The sequence below is a fragment of the Sapajus apella genome, unplaced genomic scaffold (genome assembly GCF_009761245.1).
Source record: "Sapajus apella isolate SASKATOON/1434 unplaced genomic scaffold, GSC_monkey_1.0 scaffold2, whole genome shotgun sequence".
Classification (NCBI taxonomy): domain Eukaryota; kingdom Metazoa; phylum Chordata; class Mammalia; order Primates; family Cebidae; genus Sapajus; species Sapajus apella.
Window position 1 is genome coordinate 12,718,436 of NW_022436942.1, and position 14,637 is coordinate 12,733,072.

At 40.8% G+C, this 14,637-nt stretch overlaps 1 protein-coding gene across 3 annotated transcripts in view; it reads right to left on the minus strand.

Annotated features, from left to right (window-relative positions):
- Positions 1–262: 262 nt before the first annotated feature.
- The window catches only part of SRGAP1 (SLIT-ROBO Rho GTPase activating protein 1), a 320,796-nt gene continuing 306,421 nt past the window's right edge, over positions 263–14,637 (minus strand). For all 3 annotated transcript variants that reach the window (XM_032288591.1, XM_032288590.1, XM_032288592.1), the window contains exons 19-22: positions 10,500–10,680; positions 8,825–8,959; positions 8,348–8,687; positions 263–2,202 (exon numbers count right to left, since the gene is read on the minus strand). In XM_032288591.1, the coding sequence (XP_032144482.1) occupies positions 1,825–2,202; positions 8,348–8,687; positions 8,825–8,959; positions 10,500–10,680 (1,034 nt within the window). In that variant the 3' untranslated portion in view covers positions 263–1,824. The remainder of the gene's footprint in view (positions 2,203–8,347; positions 8,688–8,824; positions 8,960–10,499; positions 10,681–14,637) is intronic.

Sequence of the window (14,637 nt, forward strand, 5' to 3'; positions counted from 1 at the left end):
AATAGCTCATCAATTTAATCTCTTCCTGCAATAGAATGACTAGATTGGCTAACTGAGGTAGAGATCAAAGTAATGATCTGGTTTTTAGTACAGATCCTGATTCACTTCTCCTCTGCAGTCACCCATGGGCCAACGAAGTAAAATCTACACTGTGTAACTCTTAGGTGTGTGTGCAATTGGCTGCCAGTTTGAAGCAAAATCAAGAAGGAAATTAACGGTGGGCCAGAGGGATTAGTTCTGGGAAATACATTTTTCTCAACAACAACAACAACAACTAAAACCTTTATCAGTAACTTCAGTGATAGAGTAGATAAAATGCTCATAGGTCTACAGGTGACATCAGCTGCTGCTGGTAGGAGAATGGAATTCAAAGCAAATTTTCTTAAAATGGGGGACAATATAGCGTAAATATGGGCTTAAAAAAATTGTCTGCTAGGATGCCAGAGAAAGAGGGTCCCTAACTGAGAGTTCAGTTGATTATAGGAGTTATATAGAAACCACGTACAAAAACAAAAAACAAAACAACAAAAGGGAAACGAGAAAGAAAGGGAAGTCGTGGTTCTGAGGTACACAACTGCGTGAGAACCACAAGGTAATCTCCTGCTGAGAGCCCTGTGTGGCTCTTACGCAGAGCCAGTTTGGGGTTGGCTCAAAGACAAATGGAGAGGACAGTTGGGATTTCAAATTTAGGATCATCAGGCCTTCGTAGCTTTTGTTTTTTGAAGACACAGGGACTCACTATGCTGCCCAGGCTGGACTCAAACTGCTAGGCTCAAAGCCGTCCTCCTGTGTAAACCACCTGGGTAGCTGGGACTACAGGTGTACTACCACGCCCGGGATTTGCAGCATGTTTAAAGGAACCTAGGTGATTCAGTCAAAAGAGAACACTGCATGAACCAAGGCCTCAGGTACTTCTTGCTTTCATTTCCTCAGAGGAGAACACAGGGATTTAGGGGAGATAGAAACATTTTCTAGGCAGTTACTGAACAACAGATCTTTGGAGGAGTTTGTGGAGTAGTGTAACTGAAAGTCTTTAAAATCAAATCCTTTTAGTCATAAGTGTAGGGGAGGGACTTGGAAATCTCCGGGGCCTAATCATGTTTGCAACAGGAGTGACATTAATAGTTTTGGAGATGGTGTCTTCCCCTCCTTTCCCAGGTTAAGTTCGTGCAGTAACAGCAGAGGTTCTACCCGCTTCCACTGAGTCTTTAAGCTGGACCCGGGGAAATGACTGTTAGGAAAGAGGCAAGCATCCAACCCACTCGAGCTGTGGGCTGACAGTCCCACTGGGATCGTCCCATGCAGACAACTGCAAGTCTTCTGCATGAGCTCAATCCCGCTCCACATGGAATCGAAGGTGCTCATTGTCAGCTACCACACAATGCCATTATCACCTTTCAGCCATTACCCCAAGTGTCACAGACCAACACTGGCTATCCTCCAATGAGGTGTGGAATTCGGGTTCTTCTGCCCTCAGGTCCCAACATTTCTGACTCACCTGGGCTACACTAAACCTGAAGCACTGTACAATGTGGAGAGCGGTGTTGCCTTCATTACAAGTGGTGCAGCATTGGATTTTCAAGTAAGTCTAAGTGTTTCTATTGTCCTTAAAATGACATATGTCCAGTTATTTTAAAAAATTACAAAATACAAATGCCCGTGTTAATTTAGCTAGTCTCAGACATTACATTCGACAACATAGAAAAGCCAAAAGATCTCCAGTTATAAGCACAAAACTAAGGAAAGTTAGGGATCAGTGACTTCTGTCACCAATTCGTTTTCTTTTTTAAGTCACCTCCCTTCATGGCCTTGCTCAGCTGGTTTTTACATTGTGCAAGACTTGTCTGTTGGACCCTGGGAAGGTGGGGCAGGTCCTACGGTAGGATTTGTTTTTGGAAGAACAGCAGGTTTTGGCCGAAGGGCTGGAGGCTTCAGCTGCACACCCATTCTGGGTGCCACCATAGGCTTGAAAGTACTCATTGTGTCACTGGAGGAGCTAGTGCTACGTCGAATCTGAGGCTCAGAGCTCCTGAGGGCAACGTTGTGCAAAGGGCTGAGAGATTCCGTGGAGGTGGCAGGGGTGGGAGAGTTTTTCACTTGTTCCAGGGTATCCAGCACTACATCAGGGGCATGCTTCGCTGTGCTCTGTCTCTCCAGTTCTCGGAGTTCATTCAAAGCTGTGTTCATCGTTTCTTCAATATCCTATTGAAGAATAATCAGAAAGACAAAAAGCATAGACTGATAATGAATATTAATGTATAGAAACCCAGACACTTAATTTCAAAGTAAACAGCCCAGCAGAGAGTATATTTTAACTCCATAGTCTGCAGAATATATAAACCTAACGCCATCTCACACAATTATTTTGATTCTTGATTCAGGAGACGGAGATACAACGGCTCATGGAGCCATGCGTCAAACATTGGGCTTCCTAAGGCCCTAGGTAGCCTTCTAATTGTCTCTGCCTTGCAGGCTGACTTAAAAAGAAATTTTTTTTTTGAGGCAGGGTCTCACTTTGTCAGCCAGGCAGAGTGCAGTGGTGTGAATAGGCTTACTGTAGCCTCAAACTCCTAGGCTCATGTGATCCTCCCACCTCAGCCTCTTGAGTAGCTGGGACTGCAGGTGTGTGGTACCACACCTGGGTAATTTTTAAACTTTTTGTGGAGATGGGGTCTTGCTAGTTGCTCAGGTTGGTCTTGAACTCTTGGGCTCAAGTAACCTTCCTGCCTCCGCCTCCTGAAGTGCTGGGATTATAGGTGTAAGCCACCATGACTGCATGCTGACTTCTTATATAGAATTCTATTTCAATTTATGATAAAAGTTTATGAAAACTTTTGAAAAGTTTTTCAACTTTTTTTTTCCCCTGAGACAGGGTCTTGCTCTGTCACCCAGGCTAGAGTACAGTGGTGCAATCTCGGCTCACTGCAACCTCTGTTTCCCGGGTTCAAGCAATTCTCCTGCCTCAGCCTCCCAAGTAGTTGGGATTACAGGTGCCTGCCACCACGCCTGGCTAATTTTGTATTTTTAGTAGAGACGGGGTTTCACCATGTTGGCCAGGCTGGTCTCGAACTCCTGACCTCATGATCTGCCCACCTTGGCCTCCCAAAGTGTTGGGATTACAGGCATGAGTCACCACACCTGGCCAAGTTTCTCAGTTTTTATGATAAAAGCTTAAATTTAGATACTGTAATTATTTCTCAAGAAATAATAGGAATAAAAAATCGGCTTCATTTATTCATTCAACAAATTTTTGTGCACTTACTATACACTTGGCTAATTCCAAGAAGTTCTTGGAAATTCAGCTTAAGTCTTCCCCAATACAGTTTTCCAGTGGATTTCAATGAAAGTGGTACTGTCTCATAAAGGGCATTTTTGTAATATGGTGTATGGTGTGATTTTTAATGTCACAGTAACAAGGCTGCATTATCAGAAGTTGGTGGGCAGGGCCAGACACATTAGGTATCTTGCAAGTGCCTTGGTGAGTTTACATGCAATGAATTTTTCTGCATCTTGTTCAACAACTTTTGAATATCCTCCAGACATTTATATAGATGAAAATTCTGTTCTTAATAACCTGAGTCTAGAACCTAACTCTTTTTCTAATATATAAACACAAAATATTTTTGATGGCGTTAAATTTTTTAGGAATGTTATTCTTTGTTTTAGGAAAGTTATTTTGTGTTTTGATTGGAACAGTATGACCAAGGGTTATTCACCATTTTGGAGAAATGCAGCACCATTGGATACTCTTTTCATGGAATTTGAGTTAACTCAATTAATACTCCTATATCAACATGTATTTTTAATTATTGCATTTATGGAAACTACCATGTAGGCAAAAGCATTTCACTACTTCACTACTTCATTTGTCTTCTAGTGTAGTCAATAATTAACTGCAGTACATTTAATTAATATCAATTTCCCTTTATTTTACTTTTATATTCTATTTAGAGCTTTATATATGTTTTTCAAAATAGATATATTATCAATTAATTTATTTCAGATGGACAGGCGTGGTGGCACATGAACAAGTCCTCGCAGGGCTGAGGCAGGAGAATCACTTGAACCCAGCAGGCAGAGGTTGCAGTGAGCCAAGATGGCACCACTGCATGCCAGCCTGGGCGACAGTGTCTCAAAAAAAAAATGGTCAATTTATTTCAGATATTAAAAGGGGGGTGGGGGGGAGTGTGCCCCATTAATGAAAGATAAACAAAGTACATACAAAGGAATATCATTCAGCCTTAAAGAGGAAGTAAGTCCTATCACATGCTACAGCATGCGTAAACCTTGAGGGCATTACACTAAATGAAATAAGCCAGTCACAAAAAATACAAATACTGTATGATTCCACTTATATGTAGTATATAAAGGAGTCAAATTCATAGAAACAAAAAGTAGAATGGTGGTTGCCAGGGACCGGAGGAGGGTGAAATGGGAGTTGTTTAATATGTACCGAGTTTTGGTTTTACAAGACGAAAACATTCTGAAGAGATGTTTCACAACGATGTGAATATACTTTGCTGAACTATACATTTAAAAATGGTTAAGATGGTAAATTTTATTTTATTTTTATTATTATTTTAAACCACAAATAAAAAAGAAAAAGGAGGCTGGGTGTAGTGGCTCATGCCTGTAATCCCAGCACTTTGGGAGGCTGAGGCGGGCGGATCGCTAAGGATTTCAAGACCAGACTGGCCAACATGGTGAAACCCCGTCTCTACTAAAAAATACAAAAGTTAGCTGGGCATGGTAGCTAGTGCCTATAATCCCAGCTATTTGGGAGGCCGAGGTAGGAGAATTGCTTGAACCGGGACCCAAGAGGCGGAGGTTGCAGTGAGCCAAGATTGCGCTACTGCACTCCAGCCTGGGCTACAGAGTGAGTGAGACTCCATCTCAAAAAAAAAAAAAAAAAAAAAAAAGAAAAAGGAAAGAAAAAGGCAGACTGTTGTTTGAGCTAGAGTGGAGAACCCCTGCCCTGGTCTGACTGAAATGTCTCTTCCCTACATATTCCCAGGGCTTCTCCCACTCAGCTGGAGCATAACCCTCATGGCATGGTCTAATGGTTAACTGATTTCCCTATTCATTTCCTTAACTAGATTGAATGTGAGCACTTTGAGGCTGTGGCTACTGGTTAACTTTGTTTGCACAAAAGCTAGTGTGAGAACTGGCATACAGTAAGTGCTCAATAAAGATTTGCTAAAGGAATAATCTGATATTAAATTACAGTTTCCAATAATGAATAAACCAAGACATGATGATTATGTATGGATGTGGTAGTCTTTTAAAAAATCTGTCAGGTATTCCATTAATTTGTTTAATAAAATAATTTGTAGTTTTTGGAACACCATAATGGCATGCTCTACTTGTCCATGGGAAAATCTGAAGGCCAGAGATGGCAAGATAAAAAATAAATCTGGATGCCATTTTATGAGGGTGACATCACTTTTCACATTATTACTTTCATATGTGATTTCCATTTGTGGCTAAACATACGGATTTTTTGCTTTTTTACAAGTATTTACTTCAGAGGCATGTGGAGAGCCTAGCTATCTGTTGAGTTTTTGTTTTTATAATTTACTTTTTTTTTTTTGAGGCGGAGTCTCACTCTGTCGCCTAGGCTGGAGTGCAATACTGCAATCTCGGCTCACTGAAACCTCTGCTTCCTGGGTTCAAGTGATTCTTGTGCCTCAGCCACCCGAGTAGCTTGGATTACAGGTGCCTGCCATCACACTCAGCTAATTTTAAAAAATGTTTAGTAGAGACGGGGTATCACTATGTTGGCCAGGCTGGTCTTGAACTCCTGACTTCAAGTAATCCATGAGCCTCAGCCTCCCAAAGTGCTAGGAGTACAGGCATGAGCCACCATGCCCGGCCTGTTTTTACGATTTACAATTTAAAAAAATTTCCTGACTCTTGAAGTCAAAGGGTTAACAGACCTTTATATGCCTTCCCACCTCTAAGCACCTAAATCCCTGTCTCTCTAACCCAAATTATGTTTTACCTGCTTATTATAAGCAGTGATATTATGAGTTTTTCAAATCATTAAATTCAATTATAGTAAAACATTGCTGGTTGTAAATATGCCTCAAAGGGGCCTTGCATAGCACTTTAAACAGAAAAAAATAAAACCATCAAAGTCTTTTTGATTTTTGCTGAGAAGTTGCTGTACACTTAAAATTGGTTTAATTTTTAAAAAACACATTAAACTTCTCACAATCTAATCTGCTATCCAAAATTCTTTTTAGTTAGGACACTCAAAATAGCTTGGACATTTGTCATATCAGGGCATGTTCCTTGGGTGCTTTTTATTACAAATAATCCATCTTTAATACTTTCCATGTTTCATTCATTTTGCTTTCACTCTTTTTTGAAATCTACTTAGTTTTTAAACTTCAGAGATAGCTGGAAGCTGCTTTAGATTATTCAAATGGTAAACGCTTAATCTATTCACCTCTTTTTGTCGCTGGCTATAAACATAAATATATATATATTTAGAGATAGGGTCTTGCTCTGTTACACTGGCTGGAGTGCAGTAGTGCAGTCATACCTTACTGCGGCCTCTAACTCCTGGGCTCAAGCAATCCTCTTGCCTCAGCTTACAAAGACCTGGGATTGCAGGCACGCACTACCACTCTTAGTGTGATGGTTAATACCGAGTGTCAACTTGGATTGAAGGATGCAAAGTATTACTCCTGGGTGTATTTGTGAGGGTGTTGCCAAAAGAGATTAATTTTGAGTCAGTGGGCTGGGGAAGGCAGACCTACTCCTAATCTCGATGGGCACCATCTAATCAACTGCCAGTGAATATAAAGCAGGCAGAAGAATGTGAAAAGGTTAGAATGGCCTAGCCTTCCAGCCTACATCTTTCTCCCATGCTGGATGCTTCCTGTCCTCGAACATCAGACTCCAAGTTCTTCAATTTTGGAACTCAGACTGGCTGTCCTTGCTCCTCAGCCTGCAGGTGGTCTACTATGGGACCCTGTGATTGTGTGAGTTAATACTTAATAAATTCTCCTTTATATGTATATGTATGTGTGTGTGTGTGTGTGTGTGTGTGTATGTATTCCATTAATTCTGTCCCTGTAGAGAACTCTAATATACCTAGCTAATTAATTTTTTGTTGTTGTTGTTGAGATAGGGTTTTGTTATATTGCCCAGGCTTGTCTCAAACTCTTGAGCTCAAGCAATCCTCTTGCCTCAGGCTCTAAAGTGTTGGGATTACAGGTATAAGCTACCCACCAGGCCTATAAACATATTTTCTTATGGCCTATGCTATAAAAGGAGCCAGAACCAGAGGGCAAAATGGTGGAATGATGGGCAAATTCATTCATATTGTTTCCCTTTTACTTTGTCAATTTTAATCATTAGAAGAAAACTACAGAGTCCCTTTCTGCAGTCCCTGCTGGGAAGTGAAGACCTGAATGTGTTCCGGAAGTATGTAACATCCAGACTTGTTCTTCAAATGTCTATCTGTTATTGATCACATTATGTATTAGGTCTTCCATCTTTTCTAAGTTGAAAGTGCCATCTTTATCATATACAGTAGGGGTTTGTACTGTCTGTGGTTTCAGGCATCCACTGGGGGTCTTGAAACATATGCCCTGCCAATGAGGAGGGACTCCTGTTTTAAGATTTTTCTGTTTCTGGGCTCTCCATTCTGTTTCATCCATCTGTCTGTTTTACTACCTTTAGAATGCATTTAGGATCTGGTAGGGCCACTGCTTCCTCAGTCTTCTTTTCCAAAGTTTTTTTTTTTTTTTTTTTGAGGTGGAGTTTCGCTCTTGTTGCCCAGGCTGGAGTGCAATGGTGTGATCTTGGCTCACAGAAACCTCCGCCTCCCAGGTTCAAGCGATTCTCCTGCCTCAGCCTCCTGAGTATCTGGGATTACAGGCATACACCACCACGCCCAGCTAATTTTGTATTTTTAGTAGAGATGGGGTTTCTCCGTATTGGTCAGGCTGATCTCGAACTCCCGACCTCAGGTGATCCGCCCACCTCGGCCTCCCAAAGTGCTGGGATTATAGGCGTGAGCCACTGTGCCCAGCCTTCCAAGGTTTTTCTGGCTATTCACAATGATAGGTTTGAATGTCCTGGGTCCTATGTTTCTGTCATGTTTCTGTTTACATCACTATGAACCTTAGGGCCCTTCCAGTAACAAATTGTTCAAAAAAGATGCACAGCCAGGCCCTAAGTTAAAGAATGAGCTGGTTTTGTTTCTGTTTTCTCTAGTTGGTTCTATATAGAAATATGGCTGCATAAAGTAAATCCTTCACACTTCCTACATCACACGTAGGTACTTAAAATGTAATATGTAATTAAAAGCATAATTACATAAAGACAACTGTACCTGAGCAATTGTCTCTGGGTCCAGTGGCTTATGGTCATTGAAGCCCGTGTATTGCCCTGATGACGTGGACCTTCTAATTGGAGGGCTGTCGTTCTTCTTAAGGGAGTCGTGCCGGCTGATGTTGGTCAGGCTGCCATGGCCAGGCCTGCGCCTCCGCTCAGGACTGTCATTGTTGAGGCCACGGTTCTGTAGCAGGCCCCGGGGATGACTGGCCAGGCTCGGGGACCCCAGCTCAACTGAGGAGTTGGAAAGGGCATGTGGAGGGTGGAGTGGGCAATGGCTATCGCTGGTCCGGCCAGGGCGCCTTACTGGAGGGGGCGGCTCTCCTCTTTTTCTTTGCCTAGACATTCACAGAAGTAGGGAGAAAACAGAAGAGCTTATCACACTGGGCGGTACTGCAAGGCTGAGGGTGCAGTGGCTACTCATGGCCCTGAGGGGAGTGGAGGTTTAGGGGCCTGATTCCCAGGGTCCACTCACCTGGCTAAATAGCCGTCAGGATGACGGTCTGTCGGGGAGTTCATGTCCTTGGATGAGGACTTGTCTTCTGTGGCTGGCCCACTGCTGGCCTCGCTGTCGGCTTTTTGGCTCAGAGTGTCTGAAAATGTATCATCCCTGAAACAGTAAGAATCATGAATGAGGGTCTTTTGCTAGATGAGCGGAGACAAAAATTTACATGATAGCATTTGTATATGAAATTCCTTCTTTTATTAAAATAACACTTTTCATTATAAAAGCAATACAATTTCATTACAGGTAAATCAGCAATTTCAGTTATATAAAAAAGAGGGAAATAATCCCCCATAATATAACATCCAGAGACAACTACTGTTAGAATTTTAAGAAACAGTTCTCACTCATAGGCGGGTGTTGAACAATGAGAACACATGGACACAGGGAGGGGAGCACTACACACTGGGGTCAGTTGGGGGGAAATAGGGGAGGGACGGTGGGGGGTGGGAAGCTGGGGAGAGATAGCAAGGGGAGAAATGCCAGATATAGGTGATGGGGAGGAAGACAGCGAATCACACTGCCACGTGTGTTCCTATGCAACAATTTTGCATGTTCTTCACATGTACCCCAAAACCTAAAATGCAATAAAATAAATAAATGGGAAAAAAAAAAAAAAAAAAAAAAAAAAGAATTTTAAGAAACATCCTTCCCCACCTTCTATGCTATGTCTGGGATACATATCTGTGAGTGTGCACACACATATGTATGGCATTTATACTGCAGTCACATGTTGCTTAATAACGAGGATGTGTTCTGAGAAATGTGTTGTCAAACAATCTCGTCACATGGGAACATCATAGAGTGCACTTACGCAAATCCAGACGCACACGTAGGCTATATGGTAGAGCCTGTTGCTCCTAGGCTACAACCCTGCACAGCATGTTACTGTACTGAATACTACAGGCAGTTGTAACACAATCGTGTAAACAAGTGTCTGTGTATCTAAACATATCTAAATATAGAAAAGGTACAGTAAAAATAGGATATTAAATCCTATGGGACCACCATCATATATGTGGACCACTGATGCTCAAAATGCCATGGGGTGGTACATGACTGTATCGCTCTTTGTGCAAATTTATTTTATATAGAAATATATTTATATGTAGATATTTCAGATATATATCACTACATGTTGGTATATACACACATTTCATGGCTTCTGAGATACACATTTTAAAATTTCTGAAATTAGGCCTTTAACTACTTTTGAAATTAGAGCTTTCTCCTCAGCAAAAAAAAAAAAAAAAAACACAGTGATGATTCCCTCTGACTTTAGGTCTGTGTCCTCCCTCTGGGGAATCTGGAATTGAAACGGTAAACGGACATCAAGAGACGACCACTGCTGTTTTTGGAATTACCAATGTCACTTCAGCACTTAACACCATTCTCTGCACAGGTTATTTTTCTAAGAATCTGAATGCTTCAGAAGATGTCTCCCCCTAGATCTTGCTCCAAACCCCCTGGTCCTGACTTATTTTTAGCAAAGAGTCACTGGCAAGGTGAAGAACTGTGCCCAGGTCTGAAGTTTTACCTCTGTAATCCCTTCTGCCCCTTTCTCACAAGACCAAGGTCAGTTTAAGAACAATGGCTGGAGTTCTCTATTGGGAGCACTCAGGCAATCAAAGTTGAGACTACTCACATATCCTGCACCACTATATACTGGTGAGGCACCAGCCCATCAATCCCGTTGTGCCTGCCTTCCCACCAGTCCTCAGATGCGCGGTGATACAGCAGCAGGGAGGCACCCTTCTTGAAGGATAGTTCTCTGGCAGACCGCCCAACATAGTCAAACTTGGCTATTGCTTCTATTGGCTCACATTCTACAAAGAACACACCAGAAAACAGTGAGAAACAAGGTTATTAGGAAGGTATGGTATCCTATCAGTCAGGGCTATATGAGGCTTTAAATAATCAAGACCATTTTAATATCCACACTGAACAGAGTCATCAACAATCATCAAGGCAGGAGAAAATAGAGGCTGTTTAAAAAGATATAGAAAAACATTCTCTTGCTGTCATCAGTTTTGCAAGCAAAGAAAAACTGAACATTGGAGCTTCATTTCCGCAGCCTCCTTCTAGAAATATAATGACAGTCAAATAAGAAACACTTTAAACTTTGCAATAAGATATATAAAATCTCTCCTTGAGTTGTAATATCCTCCACAGTTGCTTCAATATGATTTTGACATTGATGGATGACACTGATGGAATGTCCTTGTAACATGTTAATACCATTTATAACATGAAAAAAAATCATCTCAGAACATTAGGAAGTTTATGCTTTACCACCTTATTTAAAAAAAATCAGCTGGGCGCAGTGGCTCACGCCTGTAATCCCAGCACTTTGGGAGTCTGAGGCCAGGGGATCATGAGGTCAGGCATTTGAGACCAGTCTGGCCAACATGGTGAAACCCCATCTCTACTAACAATACAAAAAATTAGCTGCACATGGTGATGTCTGACTGTTAATTCCAGCTACTCGGGAGGCTGAGGCAGGAGAATTGCTTGAACCTCGGAGGCTGAGGTTGCAGGGAGCCGAGATTGTGTTACTGTACTCCAGCTTGGGCAACAGAGTGAGACTCCATCTTAAAAAAAAATCAAGTAAAATCACAATACATAGTATGTGAATACATTTAATTTCCACATATGTTCTTTGGCAGTATCAAATCTTTAAGCTAATACTTACTGTAATCCCAATTTTTTTCCTCTGGTATCAGTAACAAATTTTGGATCTTAACCATGAAACAAGCATACCTTACATTGCCCTCTATCCAAATGAAATAAACAGATTCAAAATTTTTATTTTTCTTGAGATCAAAAGATATTCAAGGGAATGATGGCGAGTGATAAAAGCCAATCTCAAAAGGTTACATGCCATACAATTCCATTTATATAGCATTCTTCAAATGACATAATTATAGAGATGGAGAATATATTAATGGCTGCCAGAGGTTGGGGTTGGGGAGGTGATAGAGGGAAGTGGCCATGGCTATAAAGGGTAGCACAAGGGTTCCTTGTAATGGAACTGTTTGTTATCTTGACTACGGGTTGTAGTCAAACAAAGCTATACATGTGATAAAACTGTACAGAAGTAAGTAAACACACACACAAAGATGATGGCAGATGTACAGGTGGCAACTGGTGAAATGTAAAACTGGTGAAAGGAGTGCATGTAAAACTGGTGAAACATTTATATGGTGAAGGTTTATAACATGTCAGCTTCCTGCTTGTGAAACAATATTACAGTTTTGTAAGATACCACCATTGACAGAAACTGGCAGAAGGTATATGAGATCTCTCTATATTGTTTTTAACAACAGCTTGTGAATTTACAATGATTTCAAAATAATAAGTTAGAAAAAAAAAAGATATCAAATGCTAGGCTTAGAACTGGAATTCAGCTCTGATATAATTCTGAGCACAAATATTCAAGGCAAACAGGAGGCCAAACTGCTGCTTGCACCAAAAGAGGTATTTCTTTGTGATTTATCTTATTCCAAGAAGCTCTTCAATTTAAGGCCATATGATCTTTTCTCCCCTCTCCCACAAACACCTCATCCTTAGCCCTGTAATCAACAAAGGTGAGTAAACTTCTCTTCAATAATAAACAGAACAAAAAGGGGCCAAGGCACAGGGCATAAGCTTACAGGAATATGGCTATACAAGGAACAATACATCATTTGCTAAAAACTGAGCATGTATTTGTTTCCAAATACTTTAGATATATGTGTACACAGAAGAGATTAAAAACTGCCTATCTCAAAAATTCCCCAGGAAGTTGTCTTCTATTTCCCCTTGGTAGCAAACTTTCCCATTTAAAGAGTTTATCCTTCCCTAAGTTTACTGCAATAGCCATTGTACTTGTAATAACTGCAAGAGAAATTCTTCTGGGCTTCTTTCTCATTTGATAAATTCAAAATTCTCAGGGACATAGAATGCAAAAGCATAAAAACCAGCAAACATATTGAAAAGGTGACAAAGTGAGACCCTGTCTCAAAAAAACAAAAAATAGCATGTCTTCATTCTTTCATGGGATGTTTATTTCTTTTTCACAGGAATAACTGGGGCGTATATTTGGGCATCTGTCATCTCAGGTCAACCAGAATTTATTCTTTAAGTTTTGAACTGTAATAAGCTCATTCCCTTTCAATGTAAAGTTATAGTCCCTCCTCTAAGAAGTAGACACATAGATGTTTAATAAAGCTGCTATTTATGTTGTTTTCATAAAATATAATTTGGGGGAATATCAGAGTATTAACATATAATCTAAAAGTTATATTCAATTGTTAAAGGATTTAAACAAGCAACAGGATTATCAGACTCTTCTTATTTATTCAAATGTGGACAGGTTATGACAGCATGACCAGATAAATCAGCAGAACATTTTATTGGCAATCTTAGTACATCAACTAGTAATTCTCAGCAATTTCATTATTTTTACTCTTTCTACTCCTGTGAGAGCCATTTCACAGTCAAGTGTCAATCAATAAGCTATTTACACACATTTTAGTCTGGTCATTGCAGAGCAAATCAATCTCAGGGCACTGTAAAGTATGCCTCTTTCATACAGAGAGCCTCACAGTACTTTAAGGTCCAGCAGAGACTTCATAGAATGCTGCTACTGCTGCTATCAATAACAATAATAGTGAGAGTGCAACATGATCACTTAGTTTTCCTGCATGGGTAATACAATTTTGTGCAAAAGGAAAGACAATTCAGTACAGATGATTTCCTGACTGCCTGGTGCTGTCAAGTCTTATATTTCCATTTTTTGTAATGTTATATAAAATGTGATCATACTTTCTCTTGGGGGCCTTGCTGTTGCTGACATTTTCCCTCCTAGATCTGTTACCCACTGTCCTTGCGGAGAATGGTTTTGTTCTGTGACAGCTTGTCTTTCAGAAACAAAAGCTGCTCTCTCTAGTGATACCATGACAAAGAAAAAAATACAATACCTGGGTAATGAAAAGATAATTGATACTCTAGTTAATTCAGTTACAGGACTTTGGGGGTTGGCTGTGGGTAAGAATATCTGTTCTTTGTAAGCAATGTTTTTCTTTTCAGAAAAATCAGGTGATTTCTGCTGATTTATCTGGTTATCCTGTCATAACCTGTCCACATTTGAATAAATAAGCAGAGTCTGATAATCCTGTTGCTTGTTTCAAAAAAATAATAAAAATGTTATCTAAACACAGAGCACTCAGCAAAGCTCTCTTATAGTCAAGAGGTAAAAGGCAGATGGCATGATGGCGAGATTCATGTTTGGGAATACAGATGGCTGGGCTTTGTCCTGGCTTTTCTGGCTACTGGGGAAAGCAGGGAAACACCTAAGAGAAGGCAGAGTGAAAAAGAAAGAAACCATGCAAAGAAAGAAAAGAAAGAAAGAAAAGAAAGAAAAGAAAGGAAGGAAGGAAGGAAGAGGGAAGGAGGAAGGAAGGAAGGAAGAAGGAAGAAGGAAGGAAGGAAGGAAAGAAGAAGGAAGGAAGAAGGAAGGAAGGAAGGAAAGAAGAAGGAAGGAAAGAGGAAGGAAAGAAAGAAGGAAGGAAGGAAAGAAGGAAAGAAAAGAAAGAAAGAAAGAAAGAGAAAGAAAGACAGACAGGAACCCACAAGAAAGGATGGTGGCAGAGGCAGGACTCAGACTTTCAAAAGCAACATCACAGGCTGGGCATGGTTGCTCACGCCTGTAATCCCAGCACTTTGGGAGGCTAAGGAAGGAGGACTGCTTGAGGCCAGGAGTTCAAAACCCACCCTGGGCAACAGAGTAAGGCCCAGTCTCT